General features: G+C 33.6%; 6 protein-coding genes across 8 annotated transcripts in view; 5 read left to right on the forward strand and 1 right to left on the reverse strand.

The window, feature by feature from the left end:
- The first annotated feature begins 298 nt into the window (after positions 1-298).
- LOC116429693 (lysosomal acid glucosylceramidase-like) lies at positions 299-2,617 on the forward strand. Its single transcript, XM_031982915.2, has 7 exons — positions 299-476; positions 562-895; positions 1,014-1,279; positions 1,361-1,795; positions 1,893-1,972; positions 2,083-2,357; positions 2,482-2,617. The coding sequence occupies exons 1-7, from the start codon at positions 434-436 to the stop codon at positions 2,582-2,584; spliced, it is 1,536 nt and encodes a 511-aa protein (XP_031838775.2). The 5' UTR covers positions 299-433; the 3' UTR covers positions 2,585-2,617.
- Positions 2,618-2,949: 332 nt separating this feature from the next.
- Positions 2,950-5,332, forward strand: LOC143174963 (lysosomal acid glucosylceramidase-like). Of its 3 annotated transcripts, XM_076371290.1 has the most exons (8): positions 2,950-3,108; positions 3,276-3,429; positions 3,505-3,609; positions 3,729-3,994; positions 4,091-4,525; positions 4,617-4,696; positions 4,807-5,081; positions 5,150-5,332. In XM_076371290.1, the coding sequence occupies exons 1-8, from the start codon at positions 3,066-3,068 to the stop codon at positions 5,250-5,252; spliced, it is 1,461 nt and encodes a 486-aa protein (XP_076227405.1). In that variant the 5' UTR covers positions 2,950-3,065; the 3' UTR covers positions 5,253-5,332. The 3 variants fall into 3 exon arrangements, with proteins under 3 accessions (XP_076227405.1, XP_076227404.1, XP_076227406.1); XM_076371289.1 differs by having other exon boundaries at positions 3,276-3,609; positions 5,150-5,331; XM_076371291.1 differs by lacking the exons at positions 3,276-3,429; positions 3,505-3,609 and having other exon boundaries at positions 2,954-3,108; positions 5,150-5,331.
- Positions 5,333-5,598: 266 nt separating this feature from the next.
- Positions 5,599-10,422, forward strand: LOC116429710 (lysosomal acid glucosylceramidase-like). Its single transcript, XM_031982959.2, has 7 exons — positions 5,599-5,776; positions 5,945-6,278; positions 6,362-6,627; positions 6,717-7,148; positions 7,294-7,373; positions 7,440-7,714; positions 7,837-10,422. Exons 1-7 carry the CDS (start codon positions 5,734-5,736, stop codon positions 7,934-7,936), a joined length of 1,530 nt encoding a protein of 509 aa, XP_031838819.2. The 5' UTR covers positions 5,599-5,733; the 3' UTR covers positions 7,937-10,422.
- Positions 8,127-10,173, reverse strand: mRpS30 (mitochondrial ribosomal protein S30). The gene is made up of 4 exons (XM_031982958.2): positions 9,722-10,173; positions 8,970-9,547; positions 8,476-8,869; positions 8,127-8,381 (listed from the first exon to the last, which is right to left on the reverse strand). Exons 1-4 carry the CDS (start codon positions 10,171-10,173, stop codon positions 8,165-8,167), a joined length of 1,641 nt encoding a protein of 546 aa, XP_031838818.1. The 3' UTR covers positions 8,127-8,164.
- Positions 10,423-12,395: 1,973 nt separating the features above from the next.
- Positions 12,396-17,735, forward strand: LOC116429658 (cGMP-dependent 3',5'-cyclic phosphodiesterase). The gene is made up of 12 exons (XM_031982833.2): positions 12,396-12,843; positions 13,032-13,148; positions 13,719-13,960; positions 14,043-14,152; positions 14,262-14,401; positions 14,470-14,656; positions 14,759-14,940; positions 15,015-15,199; positions 15,271-15,535; positions 15,615-15,902; positions 16,004-16,149; positions 16,307-17,735. The coding sequence occupies exons 1-12, from the start codon at positions 12,736-12,738 to the stop codon at positions 16,578-16,580; spliced, it is 2,244 nt and encodes a 747-aa protein (XP_031838693.2). The 5' UTR covers positions 12,396-12,735; the 3' UTR covers positions 16,581-17,735.
- Positions 17,736-18,040: 305 nt separating this feature from the next.
- Positions 18,041-19,612, forward strand: part of LOC116429678 (Centrosomal protein 135kDa) — a 29,991-nt gene continuing 28,419 nt past the window's right edge. Inside the window, exons 1-3 of the mRNA XM_076371734.1 lie at positions 18,041-18,526; positions 18,622-18,922; positions 19,268-19,500. Coding sequence (XP_076227849.1) covers positions 18,332-18,526; positions 18,622-18,922; positions 19,268-19,500 — 729 coding nt within the window. The 5' untranslated portion in view covers positions 18,041-18,331. The remainder of the gene's footprint in view (positions 18,527-18,621; positions 18,923-19,267; positions 19,501-19,612) is intronic.

A 19,612-nucleotide genomic window follows, 5' to 3' on the forward strand; every position in this document is an offset into this window, starting at 1 on the left:
TTTGTGACTGGTCTCAACGCTCAGATACCCTATCACCACCTCTCGTTCTCTTGTTATTACCTTCGAGTGTACACGTTCATTTCTTCTGGTTTCAAAATTATTTTATTTAAAACGGTCACCCTTTCATTAAATTTAATGACCCGTGTATCGCGTGATTCATCAGTTCTTAATGGCAAATGTTTGCGCGAACGTGCTTAAATCGATAACAACGACGCCAATTTAGGAATGTACACATTTATTGGACTAAATTCAATAATCTGTCAAACGTATTTTACATTCGTCGCGCTACCTATACGCTGAACATCTGCTGTTAACGCATCAGTGAACAAATTAGCATACATCTCCTATCCAATTCGAAAATACTCTGTCCGCGGGTATATAATAATATGATCCTCAACTCGATTCAATCAGTACTTCGATACGAATCACAAGCATGTGGAAGACACTCCTGCTTACCGCGATCCTCTTCGCCGAAGGTACAGTTGAATAATTTTGATTTCTCCGTAAACTAGATTATATCTACACGATCGAATCATACTACGGCAACTTTGTTGATTATAGGTAACACGGAACCGTGTGTACCTTATACCGTCGACAACACCCTGGTCGCATGCGTTTGCAATGCAACATATTGCGATTATACACTGAACGATCAATCACTCACCCTGCAAGAGAATGAATATTATTGGTACCAAACAAACAAGGCTGGACTCAGGTTGGAGCAGTCGGAAGGGACATTCAAGGCGAAATCCAAAAAATCATCTTCCAAAGTGAATTTAGTCCTCGACAGGAAGAAGAAATATCAAACGATTCTCGGTTTCGGTGGTGCTTTTACCGACTCCACCGGTATGAACATCAATAAACTCAGCCGGGCTACGCAAGATCAACTGATGCGGTAATCACAAACACCTTCGATCAGCGCAATTTTAACATTGCACTGGGGAATTTAATAATATAAATGTTCTGTTCTATTCAAAAGCACCTGGGGCATTGATAGTTTTCTTTGTTCACAGTACATACTACGATCCGAAAGTAGGAAGTAACTATAACATGGGCAGATTCCCGATCGCTGGTACCGATTTCTCAATCAGACCTTACTCGTACGACGATGTCACCGACGATAAGGCGCTGCGATTCTGGTCTCTCCAGCCGGAGGATCACAAATATAAAATCCCATACGCTAGACAAGCTCAAAAACTGAATCCTACTACAAAATTCTACGCCGCCGCGTGGTCAGCACCCGGTTGGATGAAAACCTCCGGAGAATACGCCAAATTTGGTAAATGAGATTATATATTAAAATACTGTTGCTATAGGAACAAAAATGAAGGAAGCTTTTGATGTCGGTGTGTTTGTTTAGGGTTCCTGAAGAAAGAATATTATCAGACGTTCGCCAATTACTTGACTAAATTTGCGTTAGCATATCAGAAACATGGTCTCGATATATGGGCCATCACCACAGGCAACGAACCAACGATCTCAACGCAAATCAAATCGCCGTATGTAATTTCTATGGGTTGGACACCAGAAACTATGGCCGAATGGGTTGCTAACAACTTGGGACCGACTTTGGCTGCATCGAAGAGCAACCAGACAGTCATCCTAGCTCTCGACGACGATAGATATTTGTTACCAAATTTCGTGAAACCTATATTAGGGCAGAAATCGTCGTCAAAATACACCATCGGAACAGCCGTTCATTGGTACTTCCCTTACGAAGCTCCAATCACTGTACTAGATGAAACTCACGATCTGTTTCCAAATAAAATCATACTCATGACTGAGGCGTCGCAGGGTGAGTGACAGTCTTTTGAAAATTTAGATATATTTTGATATATGTTACAACGTTTCTTTGCCAAATAACACAATCGTTCCATGTTGTATGCATTTAGGCCCCACATATTGGGGAAGACCCACTATGGCATCAGATATGTGGGATCTAGGAGCACGGTATATGTTAAGCATAATGCAGGTATGACGAAACAGCTTGTTTAACTATTTGTTACTTACGCAGTGGCACGTAAGCCCGAGTCTGTTATCAAATATGATTTTTTAACCATCGATATCATGATATTCTTTCAGTATTTGAACAATTGGTCCGTCGGATGGGTAGATTGGAATTTGGTTCTAGACAGAGAAGGTGGACCAACTTGGATGGACAATACCCTCAACGCACCTATTGTCGTGAATCCAGAGAAAGATGAATTTTACAAATTACCTATGTACTATGGTATCGCGCATGTCAGTAAGTTCGTTGACAGAGGTTCTGTCAGAGTTTCTATCGACGATACGGACACTATCAAGACTTCAGCGTTTATGACTCCGTCGAAGGAAGTTGTCATTACGCTTTACAACACGTAAGTCGATAAACTTTTAAATACTATTTCATCTGCAACATATTTTACCCCTTTGAAAATCGACTTGCCCTTCCATGTTCGCGATGTAATCTTTTTCTTAATATCCTTTCCTTTCGTGTTACAGAGAATCAACTCCGAACTCCGTAACCATAACGGATGCAGAAAAGGGTTCGATTGAGCTGAACTTGTCTCCCCTTTCTATGAATACTGTGGTATACAAGCAATAATTCCATATGTTTTATATAATATGCATAATCCAGTATAATTGTATTACTCAATGAAAATAAACGTCTATTACTCTTTGCTTGGTACATAAACGTTGGCATTACTTATGAATCCTAAATCCACAATGAATCATCCCGTGTAAGCCTCTTTATTATTATATGTATAGTACCACACTGTTTAGTGTGCCAGTATTTACTGACTACAAAACAAATTATGTCTATCGATAACCAGTCGTTTGCTATGAATGTTAATAGGGTTTCAAAAATTCTGGGAAGTCAAGGAATTATATACGATATAATTATGCGCGCCACTACCGCCGTAAAAACAACGAAATATAGTCTCAGTTGTAGCATCGTGTCAGCCTCAACAATTTTTTGCCTAACAGACACAAAAATGTACAGTAACGTGTATAAATACGGCTACCAATCCACTGGCTATCTCGGACTTTTTTGATGTCGCCTGCACCAACGAATATTCAAAGACATGTGGGGAACATTCCTCGGTTTCGTCTTTTCCTCCGTTACAGGTATATATGATATATAATCATATATTTCTACAAATATGGTTCCGTAATACTTCTGCAGTTAATGTAAATGTTCTATTCTGGTTTTCTTTTTCTTCTTCTTCCTATTATTATCGTTATCGCTACCAGCACCATTCGAGAATATCTCACAATGCCTCCCTAATTTGCAGTTAGTGCGAAAGATTGTGTACCGTACACTATCGACGGAAATGTAATCGCATGTATTTGCAATTCTACGTATTGCGATTATACACTGAACGATCAGTCACGCACTCTGCAAGAGAATGAATATTATTGGTACCAAACAAACAAGGCTGGACTCAGGTTGGACCTGTCAAAGGGTACTTTCCAGTCAAATTTCAAAAAAGCATCTTCTAAAGTGAATTTAGTCCTCGACAGAAAGAAGAAATATCAAACGATTCTCGGTTTCGGTGGTGCTTTTACCGACTCCACCGGTATAAACATAAATAAACTCAGCCGGGCTACGCAACATCAACTACTGCAGTAATCACAAACACCTTCGGTCTAGCACAATTTTAACATAGCACTGAGGAAATTAACAATACAAATATTCCGTTCTACTCAAACGTACTTGGAGCATTGATAGTTTTCTTTGTTCACAGTGCATACTACGATCCGAAAGTAGGAAGTAACTATAACATGGGCAGACTCCCGATCGCTGGTACCGATTCCTCAATCAGACCTTACTCGTACGACGATATTATCGACGATAAGTCCTTGCGATACTGGTCCCTTGCGCCGGAAGATTACAAATATAAAATCCCATATGCGAAACAAGCTCTAAAACTGAATCCTACTACAAAATTTGTCGCCTCCGCGTGGTCAGCACCCGGTTGGATGAAAACCTCTGGAGAATACGCCAAATTTGGTAAATGAGATTATATATTAAAAAAAGAAATAATGAAATACTGTTGCTATAGGAACAAAAATGAAGGAAGCTTTTAATGTCGGTGTGTTTGTTTAGGGTTCCTGAAGATAAAATATTATCAGACTTACGCCAATTACTTGACTAAATTTGCGTTAGCATATCAGAAACATGGTCTCGATATATGGGCCATTACCACAGGCAACGAACCAACGATCACATTACAAATCAAATCGCCGTATGTAATTTCTATGGGTTGGACACCAGAAACTATGGCCGAATGGGTTGCTAACAACTTGGGGCCGACTTTGGCTGCATCGAAGAGCAACCAGACAGTCATCCTAGCTCTCGACGACGATAGATATTTATTACCATATTTCGTGGTACCTATATTAGGACAGGAATCGTCGTCAAAATACACCGTCGGAACAGCCGTTCATTGGTACTTCCCTTTCGAAGCTCCAATCACTGTACTAGATGAAACTCACGATCTGTTTCCAAATAAAATCATACTCATGACTGAGGCATCGCAGGGTGAGTGACAGTCTTTTGAAAATTTAGACTGATATAGGTCACAACGTTTCTTTGCCAAATAACACAATCGTTCCATGTTGTATGCATTTAGGCCCCACATATTGGGGAAGACCCACTATGGCATCAGATATGTGGGATCTAGGAGCACGGTATATGTTAAGCATAATGCAGGTATGGCGGAACAACTTGTTCAACTATTTGTTACTTACGCAGTGGCACGTAAACCCGAGTCTATTATTTTATATGAATGTTTAACAATCGATATCACGATATTCTTTCAGTATTTGAACAATTGGTCCGTCGGATGGATAGATTGGAATTTAGTTCTAGACAGAGAAGGAGGACCATCTTGGGCCCGCACGATCCTCAACGCAGCTATTGTCGTCAATCCAGAGAAAGATGAATTTTACAAATTACCTATGTACTATGGTATCGCGCATGTCAGTAAGTTCGTTGACAGAGGTTCTGTCAGAGTTTCTATCGACGATACGGACACTATCAAGACTGCTGCGTTTACGACTCCTTCAAAGGAAGTTGTAATTGTGCTTTACAACACGTAAGTCGACAAACTTTTATATACTATTTCATCTGCAGTAATTATTACTCTTTCCTTTCGTGTTACAGAGAATCAACTCCGAACTCCGTAACCATAACGGATGCAGAAAAGGGTTCGATTGAGCTGAAATTGTCTCCGCTTTCCATGAATACTGTGGTATACAAGCAATAATTCCGTATGTTTTATATAATATGCATAATCCAGTATAATTGTATTACTCAATGAAAATAAACGTCTATTACTCTTTGCTTGATACATAAACGTTGGCATTACTTATGAATCCTAAATCAACAATGAATCATCCCGTGTAAGCCTCTTTATTATCATATGTGTAGTACCACACTGTTTAGTGTACCAGTATTTACTGACTACAAAACAAATTATGTCTATCGATAACCAGTCGTTTGCTATGAATGTTAATAGGGTTTCAAAAATTCTGGGAAGTCAAGGAATTATATACGATATAATTATGCGCGCCACTACCGCCGTAAAAACAACGAAATATAGTCTCAGTTGTAGCATCGTGTCAGCCTCAACAATTTTTTGCCTAACAGACACAAAAATGTACGGTAACGTGTATAAATACGGTTAGCAAACCATTGGCTATCTCGGACTTGTTCGATTTTACCTGCAACAACGAATATTCAAAGACATGTGGGGAACATTCCTCGTTTTTGTCTTTTTCTTCGTTACAGGTATATATTATTCTTCGTTACAGGTATTTCTGCGGATATTATTTTGTGATACTTGTGCAGTTAATGTAATTATTCTGTTCTGATCTCATTTTCTTTTTGTTAACATTATCATCGTTATCGCTACCAGCACCATTCGAGAATATCTCACAATGCCTCCCTAATTTGCAGTTAGTGCGAAAGATTGTTTACCGTACACTATCGACGGAAATGTAATCGCATGTATTTGCAATTCTACATATTGCGATGATACACCAGAAAACGAACCAATTGTTCCGGAAAAAGGAAGCTTCTACTGGTATGTCTCAAATAAAGGAGGAGACAGGCTACGAATGACAACTGGGAAATTTAACTCAAACAAAACTTCCTCTGTTTCCGGAGAACATTTAATCTTAAACAGTAAAAAAAAATATCAAACGATTCTTGGGTTTGGCGGTGCGTTCACTGACTCTGTTGGTATTAACTTAAGGAAACTTAGTCCGGCTACGCAAGATCAGCTGATACGGTAATCAGTTATTATATTACCGTAATATACATTATCTTATATCTGCCGAAAGCGCAATCGATTGAAATTTTCATTATCCGTAGGACATACTATGATCCAAAAGTGGGAAGTAGATACAATTTAGCTCGTGTCCCAATCGGTGGCACCGATTTTTCAACGAGAGCTTACACGTACGATGAGCATATAAACGACACTTCATTGGAACACTTTCAACTCACGTACGAAGATTACGAATATAAAATTCCTTTCATAAAGAAGGCTCGCGAATTAAATCCTACTACGAAACTACTCAGCGCTGCATGGACAGCTCCAACGTGGATGAAGACTAACGGTAAATATAATGGATATGGTAAGTATCATATAGTATAATAATATAATATAATAAATATGATATACAATAAAACGATGGCATATTTTAATTTCTCAACTACCACCTAGGTTTCTTAGAGAAAAAATATTATCAGCTTTATGCTGATTACTTACTGAAGTTCTTGGATGCATACAAAGAAAATGGTCTTGACATGTGGGCTATTACAACGGGTAACGAACCGACAAATGCTTATAGACTCCATTTTCCCCTTAATACCATGGGGTGGACCCCTCAAACCATGGCTGATTGGGTCGCTAATTATATGGGTCCCAGTTTGGCGTTATCGAGTCACAATGAAACATTGATCTTACTCCTTGATGACAATAGAAATGTGCTACCCTGGTTTGTATCACCAACATTTACGGATAGAAATGCATCAAAGTACGCTGCGGGAACAGCTGTTCATTGGTACGAAGATTCTAATACGCCAGCAACTGTGTTGGATTGGACTCACGATAGTTTTCCAGATAAAATCATTCTCCTGACAGAAGCATCACTAGGTAATATTTCTATAATTTGCAAAAATTACCAAACATATTCAAGTAGACTAGAGAAGAAACAGGTTACCAGACTTTATACAAAAGTTTCTTAACATTTATTGACAATAAAATCAAAGGACCATCACCTGATTATCTATTTGTTTAGTACCGCGAACATGGGGAACTCCAAAGGTCGTATCAGAAATATGGAAGCGAGCTGAAATGTATGCTTCAAGTATTATTGAGGTAAAGAAATTATAACTCGTCGTAATTTTCTTAGCATAATTTCTAATGAAAATATTTTACTTGAAGTATATGAATCATTGGGCTGTTGGCTGGATGGACTGGAATCTAGCTCTTGATGAAAGGGGTGCACCAAATTGGCTCAATAATACCAATGACGCATCCGTTATTGTAAATCCAAGCAAGGATGAATTTTATAAAACACCTATGTATTATGCTATTAAACATTTTAGTAGATTCGTTGATAGACATTCCGTTAGAATATCTATCACCAATACTGCCACCATTAAGACGACCGCTTTCGTAACACCCTCGGCAGAAATTGTTGTTGTACTGTGTAATAGGTAATATTAATTTCCTTCACTTTTTAATTTTACATTGAATATTACTATCTTATTTTGACACATGAACTTACCAAATTTTTTAATGATTCTATACCGTAATCCAAATTTTATATACATTCTAGGAACAATTCTTCAAAGACTATGACCTTAACAGATTTGGATAGAGGTACTATGCACTTGACGCTATCCCCGAATTCGATAAATACTGTGATATATCAATAAACAAAATTATATTTACGTGAGTACAGTGTGCTTTCGTAAGTGTTTAATTATAACATTTGAAATAATGATAACACTAATATTATAACGGTTATTACAATTAATAATATATAAATGAACTATCAAAAAGTCAATAATTTATGCCAGTACCAATAATTAACAAAGATATTTCAGTGAAATGAAACAAACCATATGTATTTAACTGCTTTATTTTTGCATCAATTAAATATTTTATGCATCTGGATAATACGTTTTTGCCCAACGTCCTATTTTTCGCTTATTTGGATGGAGCCTAAGACATCTTGGTATATAAACAGGTGTATGATCGTCCAATCTTCGTTGAGATGGTTTAAAACCGAATTGCCATGGATCTCGTCTTTTTTCTAGAGGTCGTGTATTGTGTTTAATCATGTAGATCTTTTGCCAATCAGGTATTTCAGGTACTCGCCTATACATCAGAAAGTAATGAATTATAACTACAAATAATGGTGGGTGAATGTTCAATCATATTATAAAATTACTTAAATAAACTGATTACATACAAATGTCTTGGTCTATTAGTCATAAGATGCTTGAAATGTTTTTCTAACCATATTCTTCGCTCATTGTCTGGAATATCAGCAATATGTTTCACAGACTCTCCCAAATAAGGCTTCAAATTTACGCCTGTCCTTTCTTGGGGTGTATTAATATAAAATTTGATTAATGTCTTTAAAGCATCTTCATTAAAGCCATGAATTTTCTCATTCTCCACTGTATCAAACAATATCTCAGGTTTGGTTATCCAGCATGTATTGCACATAGGATTCTCATCCATGAATGGTGATCGTAATAATGTTGTATTTAATTGATAGGTACAAAATGACCATGATTGTCCATCTGTTATAACAGTCTGTGATACTAATGGGTATGTAATTTCGTTCAGTGTAGAAAAACCTGAAATCATCATAACATCAAAAGCAGTTCCATCTTCTTTTGTATTAGTTAAATATGGTTTTTTAATGAAATATAGAAATTATTAAACATTTATTTATACCTTGATAACAAGCTTGTGACAACAACCAACCATAGGATGCAATTATAGCCTGAACTGTGACTGCATCCAATGTATCATCCATAGTTTTTGGTCTATGTAATAAATTATCAGTATAGTGATAAGACAAGGAACCAAATTCATCTGGATCACCAGGCCAGAAACCAGGTATACTGGTAGCATGCTTATATAAAAATGTATGCCCTAACACTTTAGGATTTAAGTTGAATTTAGGAACATTAAATTCCAAAGTGTAAAGTTCATTAAGAGAAATGACTTCTTTCAATGGAAATTTGTTCCTTAATTGTAGAATTGGTGAACCCACGTATTGTACAGGCATATCTTTTAATTGGTATTTCTTGAAAGGTTTTGGCTCTACTTCTGCTATTGCATCACTTGCAGAACCTCTAGGAGCCTTACCTACAAACCAGAATGCTTCTAGTCTTGGTTCAAAATCTACCTGAACCTCCATTAAATGTGGAAAAAATGACGCTAAAGCGCTCAATAATATTCTATTAATTTGATGAACAACTGCATTTGCACGAAGTTCAGATATTTTCTCCACTGATTCTTCTGTTCTTCTGTAATGGAGATAATATATTAATTAAATGAGCTATTGTAACTTTAATTTACAAATAAACATTTTAGATGTATCATAAAATTTATTACAACAAATTCATGCTTTATTTATGATTATTACACATAATTATAAATCTAAATAACGATGCAAAGATTGTTAAACTGCTCATACTCACAATCTGTTACAATATTCAAAAATAATAGCATCTTCTATAGGCGTTTTTATACTTTGTACTAATGTATCTAACTGTTCAGATGTAATTAATTTGTCATAAAAATCGGGTAACTTATGGTCACTTGCAATATGTGTTTTTGTGATATATTGGGCCATACCCAATGAATTATATGCAATATGTTTATCATTTAAATCTAAACACCTCCATCCATAATAACGAGGCATATTAATTCCAAATAATTTTTCTTCAACACTTTCCAGCTTTTTAATTTTATTGTGCCATTCCTCCTTCTCTCTTCTAAGCTGCTCTTTTTTACAAAGATCCAGTATTGGTGGATAAATTGTTTTATCTGACTGATCGGATTTGGTAACTGGAAGAGCATATTTACGTATGGGATTCTTTATGACAACGACAGAACATTTAAATGAGGATTTTCGTATTCTAGCAAACATTATTTAAAATCAATTAAAACAAATCAAACACTTTTTTCTGTTATTGAGGTTATAAGTATATTAAAACGTGATTGTGTTAAACTATAGTGCTTTCACAAATTAAATTCATAATATGATTTGCTGATAGCGTAATATAACAGACTATTTTAATCTGTAATTGCAAATTATCATTGTTTACATATCTAAGTAAACAACATTTTAAATACAATAAGATGCACTCTAGGCTGTCTGCTTTATACCACAAAGTATTCTACACGACTCTCACGACACCTATTAAATATAGAGAACAGTGCCAACGTAACCTTAATGCAATACTTAAATAATAATAAGAATTGCCTACCAGGCAAAAATTCGCTAACATCGGTAGTAGCGCCACGGATGGTGAATTCCTTAAGGTGATAACAAATGAACACTGACTTAAATTATGTACCGACTTACTTATAGTAAGTAGCTTCGCGCATTCGGAGTTCGAAAACATGACGATACGTTTGTATACTAGTTTACCATTTTCAGACAGTAATTCAGAACATGTGACACTGAGTCCCATAAGCTTGCAATGTCTATCCTATACCTTATCTGTGCCCTAGATAAAAATTCCCATAAGCTGCAATACCAAAAATCCTTCTCGCAAACATTTCTATCTAAAAGGAACTTATATACAAAATTTCAGTCCCATTAGATTTGTCAGGTTTTCGGAAGTACAGCCCCTGTGCAATTACATATGCAACCGAGTGCAGAGAGGAGTCGAAAGTAGTAGAGAATAACGACGAAAGATGGCGAACTAATGATCAGGAAAAGTTGGGAGAACCAGTAAAAAGCACTCTTAAATCTCTGTAATGCACAATCAGTTCGCCGTCAGTCTTTGTGCGCTTGACAGCTCTCTCTTTTTTTATCTAATATTAGAATTTTTTTGACAGTATTGGGTTTTATTGGACAGTGTTAAACAATGTTGATGTTATTTAAAAACAAACAAAGGATAGATCTATTATTATTTTCCAAACATTTCTAATAGTTTTGGAATAATCTTACTAATATTTTGTAATTTGTTTTATAACTATCTTACTATTGTTTATTTTACACAACATAATTTTACAATATAACATTGTAATTCTTTCTTATATTTACTTATATTTGCATACTTCTTTATGTAGACAATTTCAGATTCAAGAACGGAAGCATCGCCGAGGGATACCTTATTTCTTGTAATTCTTTGTTATAATTTTTTCTTGTATTTATATCCTATAATTCTTTCCAATGTTACTCTTTATACTTGTATACTTCTTCACTTAGGTTTAGGCTCATGAAAGAAGACACCGACAGATTTAACTTTACGCATAAAAATATAAACAATTAAGTTGTATGATAATTTATAAAAAAATAAATGCACATGTAAAAACTTTATGTTCATTTATTTGTATTATTCAATAATTAACAGCTTTCCACTCTGACGGATTTTAATGATCCGAATGAAATGTTCAATCGATATTATCTTTTGCATTGATGACATAATGTAATATTTCGTTTGCATAAAAAACAATATGCGCTAATCACCTACGATTGTTTTTCCTTAATTTTATAGAGAACTTTTGACTCATTGCCAAGAAATCATAAACATAGTAATAACATCATGTGCTTGGAATTTTATTGGTTCAATTCGTTCAGGAATATATCGTGCCAACAATAAGTCCACGCATATTGACAAATGGTCGCACACTGTCATGTATTCAAACTATCCTATAACTATGCAAAAAATACCCCACTAATATTCGTTTCAACAAATCAGTTGAAACAATGTTTTTTCCTGGATGCATGTAGATTTCTTCGTCAGTTTTAGAAAAAATTAAGATCATAAAATAATCTAATCTACTTTAAAATGGCACGCAAAGAAGAAACAATAATTAGAAAGAGGAATTCCTTTAAGGAATCGGAACAATTTGTATTCTTTTGCCAAAGTCGAATTTTGGAAGTTCAAAAATCTTCAGAAGAGCATTTCACATGACTGACTTGTTTTATTAAATATATTAAACGAAACTTGTTTTATTAAATATATTAAGTTTCGTTTGATCGATCAATTTTATTTACTGAATCAACGTTCACTTCGTTTACGACTGTATTGCAAATGTTATTTCCGTAGTTATAGGATTTGCCTCAATCTCTTTAACGAGCTATTGAATGTAACAATATTGGAAACGTTCCTATCTCAAAGTTCAGTGTAACGCGGCGGTAAGCCGTACGATCAAGCTGCGCACGTCACCTGTTTATTCATGATCGAGGAGCCGTGCAGCAGGCGTGCAGAATGCAGGCCTCCGCAGAGGCTCGCGGTTGTTCACGTATTTTTGTCTTGTGATTCGACGGTAAAGCAAAAAATCAGAAAAATGTTCGACACAGCCGTTTCCTTGAACAAGTTCGAGTTTCTGTGAACAAGTGTCTAAGGACTTTCTTTCACGGTACTGTCGTAAACAATGCTACTACGTCCGAGTGCAGCCGATGCATCGCATTATCACGCACATCAATGATTAATAACGATTGTCATTGGGAAAGGCATTTGGGAAACAGTAAAAGATGAGCTCGTTTTACTCGAGCGCGACGAACATGGGGAAAATACTTCTGCTTCTCGAAGAACTTTGCGATCTTTCATATCCGCAAGTCCAGCAGAAGCTGAATAAATACGTGAGTAACGCTGATGTCCTCCTCTGTTGAGTGTGTGCGTGCGCGCGTGTGTGTATATGTGTACAGTTTATCGCGGCAAACATGCCCCTTTTTAAAAACGTTCCGTTTCGTTCTCGATGCAAAAGTTTAGTTTTATGTTGTTTAATGGTAGAATGGTAGATTTTTTAAATGACGTTTTAATGTTATAGATACAAACCGAAACAAATGCGAAAATATCTTTCTTGGCACCCATTCTAGTAAAATCAGAAGAGATGGTGATTCATGTGATAGGAGAACAAATTTTAGAGAGAGAACTAAGATTGCCTGTAAGTATTAAGTATATATAATTATATATCCGTTTATATCTGTATTTAAGTATATACAAATGTTTTTCTTTTTTTAAATTGTGTATAATAAATTTGATGTGCATAATAATATATGTATATTAGAAGTACGGTCTTTGAGTAAAAGAAATGTGTTATCTGTTATTTGTTTAAAGTAAAACTTCAAATGAAATTTAGAGCTTGAAAGCGAATAGTTTCAAGGATTGTCCTACATTGGTAATGTAGTATGTTTGACTGACAGTGGCTAATCCGCAAATAGAATACGTAGAAACCTACATAAAGGAAGCCATAGATGAGACTACTATTGATATAACATTACCAAACTTACACAGGTTGATGAAAGATGTTATCAAAGCTACTGATATAACTTATCATTGTTTATACTATTTATTATTTATTTTTATTGTGTATGAGTAGCTCTTTTGATAAGATAATAAATACTTCTACCTTAAAGAAAATACATGTAGAAATAGAAGTTTTAATAGATAAATATCTTGTTCAGAAAGATTTATTTATGAAAATAACTAAAATTTAAATAAATGTTTTTTACAGGTATTAAATAATATTTTATACAAGACTGTACAAAATAAAGAACCAACCACCATGGATATCACATTGCTCGATGAAGAAATATTACGTCATCTTCAATCAATATGTCCAATGCCAAATTCATTCTTAACAATTCCTATACAACATCCTAAGCAAGACTACATAGCTTTGGTTGTTTCTTTGGTTGATGATAACAAAAATGAAGCTGCTGACGAATGCACAGAAATTGTTCAAGAATGTTTTCGGTGAAGTATCTTTTTTGCTGCATGAAAAATGAGTCAATAAGTTTGAAAAAGTAAGACTATTAGATATTCTTCTTTTATATAGATTCTGCTTAGGATTTCTTCTAAACTCATTTACATGTTATGAAGAAACTCGACTGAAGCGTCAGTGTCAAAGCTTGCTTGCTGTCTCTAGGAAACTTTTTACACATTTAGGTAATGTTTCTTAAATATATATAATACATACATGAAAATATATTACAATATATAATAACTACGTTAATATATGCAACTATATGTACTGTGATTCAATATCAATGAACAGGAGACTTTTCCGATCTTTTGCGGGAGATAATGGCAGAAGTAAGAAACCTAACAAATGCTGAGCGATGCTCGTTATTCCTTTTGGACCCTGATCAACAAGATTTAGTCGCTAAAGTGTTTGATGGTATTGCGATGAAAGAAGTGAGTTGAAGTTTCCATGATGAAGATCTACACTTCGTAAATATAGTTTAAGACCCGATTGTTTCTAGTCTGTGAAAGAAATGAGAATACCGATAGGGCAGGGTATAGCAGGTCATGTCGCGACTACTGGTAACTTACTTAATATTAGAAATGCATATGAGCATCCTCTTTTCTATCGTGGAATAGATGAAGTTACAGGCTTTAGAACTAGAAATATTTTATGCTTCCCAATTAGGGATGAAAATGGAATTGTCGGTGAGTGAAAACACAGTTGTTATTTGTTGTAAAAGTATCGAATGAAATGTTTCTAAATGTTGTAGAATAAAATAACGACATTGCAATTGTTTTTCGCTGAAGGTGTTGCACAGCTCTGTAACAAAAAGGATGGATTATACTTTGATGTCTTTGATGAAGAAGTTGCAACAGCATTTAGCATTTATTGTGGAATTTCTATAATGCACAGCATTGTTTACAAAAAGATGCAGGATGCTCAAGCAAGAAATAAACTTAGTAATGAAATAATGATGTACCATATGAAGGTAGAATCTTAATACTAGTTATAATCTTATAGGAATTTAGTTTAGCGGCGCTAAACGAAATGTTGTGTTTTCAGGTAGAAGAAGACGATGTTCAGGCATTATTAAATTGCAAAGATGAACACAATATAAAAGATTTTAACAAATTTCAATTTACACCTAGAAGTGTACCTTACAAACACATGCCATGTTATACAATCAAAATGTTTAATGATTTAGGTTTGATTAAACACTGGAAGTTGAAGCTATCTACGGTGGCTAGGTAATAAAATGAAGTGTTTGAAAGAAAAAGAACGTAATTAATCAAAGAATTGATATACACAAATTTTATAGGTTTATACTATATGTGAAGAAGGGATACAGGGATGCACCCTATCACAATTGGATGCATGCATTCTCTGTAGCACATTTCGCGTATTTACTAATGGAAAACCTACAACTTATTTCAGAAAATTATATGACACATTTACAAGCTTTGGTTTTTCTAATGTCTTGTTTGTGTCATGATATAGATCATAGAGGAACTAATAATTCATTTCAAACGAAATGTAGTACAGTACTGGCGAGTCTTTACAGTTCAGAAGGTTCAGTAATGGAGGTAAATTTGTATTTCCAAAAATGAGGAAACGTTACGAACAATTTTTTTATTAATAATTTTAATTTATGTTATTTAACAGAGACATCATTTAGCCCAGACTATGTGTATTTTAAATACAGAAGGTTGCAATATATTTGAAAATTTCAATAGCAAGGAATATAGTGAAGCGTTGGATTTGTTAAGAAATAATATACTCGCGACTGATTTGGCAGCACATTTTCGTATTGTAGAAATGCAGGAGGAGATGATAAAAAATAATTATATTAAAAGTGATCCGAAACAACGTAAACTATTCTTTGATATGCTTATGACGTGTTGCGATCTTAGTGATCAAACCAAACACTGGAAAGTTTCAAAAAAGACTGCAGTAAGTAGAATATCAAATGTTCAATAATAATCAACTGATAATGTGTTAGCTGAAATATTCAAGAGTTAAGTACATTCTATGATTCTTGTATTTTGATTTAGGAAAAAATTTACGATGAGTTTTTCTCACAAGGGGACTTAGAAAAAAGCATGGGCAGTTCTCCTATAGAAATGATGGATAGAGAGCGCGCATCTATACCAGATCTTCAAGTTCAATTTATTTCAAATATAGTTCTTCCTCTTTTTAGGTGAGTATACTTTTATACTAGCATTATTTATAGCATTAAGAAATATAATTTTTTCACAATTCTCGTCGTATCGTTTTGCACCTGTAAAAACAGTTTCATTGTGTATATATTTTTTGTCTTAAAATTGTTTTACTGTTTCTATTATCTTGTTTTATAGTAATCTTGCCATATTATTTCCTGTGGTACAACCGCTTGTTTACGTGCTAAAAGAAAATCGGGACTTATGGGAAGCGTCCAAAGTTACATTTCAAAAGTACACACAGTCAGGAATGAAAGGCATTGCTATTTTGCTGGATCCCACTTTTGAAGAAGAAGTACTACAAATCTATGCTGAAGGCAATAATGATCTGTCAACGGGGACTATGATCAAATTAAAATTAAATGAAACAAAAAATAATGTTCAAATTCAAAGTAATAATGTACAGACATAATTTTCAAATTAGAGATTCAATATTATTTTTGTTATGAAAATGAAAATTTGTAGAATATATAGGAGAATATTTAAAAAATTTGAAGGTAGTAAAAGAGCTTATTAGAATGTAAGCATACGAAAATAGTACTAAATTTGATTGCTAGAAGAGCGCTGGCGTTCTAATGTTATTTTATTTATTATATGTAACATATACATATGTATGTATACGTATACCATTAATTATAAGAATTGTTTCTTATTTTTCTAAATATAAATCTCAGGTATGAATTGTCCCGGTTTTTACTTAATATTTCATATTTAATATATTTTTATTATAAATTGAAAAAGTATAGTTCTTAATCTTTTAGATATACTTTGTAAGAAAACAAATTATACGATTCATAATACACAAAAGAGAAATTCGTATAATTTTAAAAATCAAATACATACATATGTATATGAATACTAGTAACTGAAGTTTATAGTATATCTTATATTTTATGTTCTAATGACAGTGCAATATTTTTCTCTTAAAAATGAAATTGTTAGTACATGTTGCTAAACAATAAACAGTTATTCATGTTTTATACTTATTTAAATTTTATAACAAGTTCATAAATATCACTCTGCTCAAATTTATGAAATGCTGTTGTAGTTATTACTTATATATATATATAAACATTGTTACTTAATGTAAGATGAAATGTTCCAAATTTATTATAGCTATGATTGTAGTAGGGCAACTAATAGATAAATCTATGATACTACACAATGTTAATCAAACTTAAAATATTTCCATTGATATCTTTGTCTTCGCTGTTCAGAAAGACTAGTGGAAAATTCTCTATAGTTCAGCATTTGTTACTTTACACCTTTTAAATATATGCTCACTTAATAATAGTTATGAACAATAAAATACAGTTTGAATAATCTTTGCAAACTTTTGTATTATATTACAAAATATGAAGCATTTGGAAATATTTACAAGGCTATCAACATTTGTAAAAGTCGAACTATTAGCAGATCAAATATTAATACTTCTGTATTGTATACAATATTAATGAAATACATGCAAGATGGAAATCTTCTATTTTAAATTATACTACATAATTACAAAGGATTCTAAATCTTTTATAACATATGAATAATATAGAAATAAGTAGCATACAAATGTATATTCAATAAAGAAAAATGTTGATTATAAAGTTATGTTATATTCATTGGTAGATTATAGATGTTATACATTTGTGGTTTACTAAAATTGATTTGTATCTAACGCCTAATTTTTTTAATCGTTTCATAGAAGTATAAAATTGCATATATATTTGCAGTCCATATTTATTACTTTATTAGTTTCATATCCTATTTTTTTGTACGTTTCTAACGTAGTAATGGGTACGAGCGGATTTATGATGCGTTCAAATAAGTACCGTAAGTCTAGTAATATAATTCATTCATCTCCTTAATGTTGGTATCACTTTTGAATAATGTTTATACTTGATTCGAACGCGTCTATTATTGAAACGAGTAAGCAATAATTAATTACCTGGTACTGTTGTGAAACATAATAGACAAATGTGCTCGTATAATAAAGGAGAAATGATTATTCCAAGAAAAGAAATGGTTTTAATAAATATGTTAATTTGATAAAATTTGAATCACTAGTGTAATAATTTGGTTAGATGATTATTTTGTAAATATAATATACATGAAGATTCTGATCAGTTATATATTAAAAAAGTATTGGAGAGGATACTATTTTTATAGTTAATGAAAATGAATACAGAAAACGATTATAATGTTGCTGTCAGATATAGAACTGTTCGTAAGCATTTAGATAGCTTAGGATATAAACATTCTATAACTTTGGATGCACTACCTTTGATAGAAAAACTGCTAGCCGATCTTCTTCAGACAACAGAAAGTTTAAAGCATTTTAAGAGTATTGCTCAAGAAAATATTGAGGTTTGTATAACATTAGATTGACAAGTGGTTTGGTATATTATCCAAACATATATTTTTGTATCACCCTTTATGTAAAACAATTAATGTAAATCTAGGCACATTCTCAATTGCAATCAGCAATAGATCCTTACAAATGTGACAATGCAAGACTGGTAGAAGAATGCAACCAGCTTCACTCAGATTTCTTAAAAGCAAAGGAAAGTCATCAGAAGCAAATCAAGGATCTTAAGAAAGAGATACATAAATTGGAACATGAATGTAATGATCTCCAATTGGCATCTTCTCGTAATTTACAAAAAATTAAGGAATTAGAGACTGAATCATCCAGAAAGTCTAAAAAAATTTTGGAGCTTCAAGGGAAATGTTTAAAGCCAACAATCAGTAATGTTGGATTAGGTATTTTAATATTTATTTTCATATCGTAGTTGTAATGGTAAATGAAATATAATCACTTATCCAGTCCAACATTAGCATGTTAGTGACAAATATTGGGTTAATGCAAAAATTTTGGTTTTTTGTATGTGGGTAACAAAAAAATTGTTTTCTTCTAAACAAATAACATCTGTTTTCAAAGTATTATGATATGTATAAAGAGTTGAGAACTTTTCTTTTTACTTCTTATAAAAAAAATGTCAAAACTTTCACATCAACCCAATACATAAACTTAATTGAAAACTGTTTATTTCTTTTCATGATTGTTGAATTCTTAATTAGTGACACTTAATTTTACTGTCCTTTCAGCTTCTAAAAAGCGTCCTTGTTATCCTCTTCGAAGAGCAGTTTTAGAAAGTGACCCGCTACCAAAAACAGGATCTAAAAGTCAGCCTTTGCCGAATTTGAGTACAGTGGAACCAAAAGTTGTCGATTTGTTAAGCATGGCGGATCACAAAATGAACTGTTTGTCTCATGAGGTAACAAAACTAAAGGAAGAACTTTTATTACAAACTGACAATGTGCAAACATTGGAAAGTCAGGTATATTAATGATATCTATATTAATGTGACCTTGAGAAATTCCTGTCCCATTTATGGAAATACTTAATGTTTATTGCATTGCATGGGTTTGCATGTAATTAGTACAGAGTGG

This window comes from Nomia melanderi, chromosome 10 (assembly GCF_051020985.1).
Source record: "Nomia melanderi isolate GNS246 chromosome 10, iyNomMela1, whole genome shotgun sequence".
Classification (NCBI taxonomy): domain Eukaryota; kingdom Metazoa; phylum Arthropoda; class Insecta; order Hymenoptera; family Halictidae; genus Nomia; species Nomia melanderi.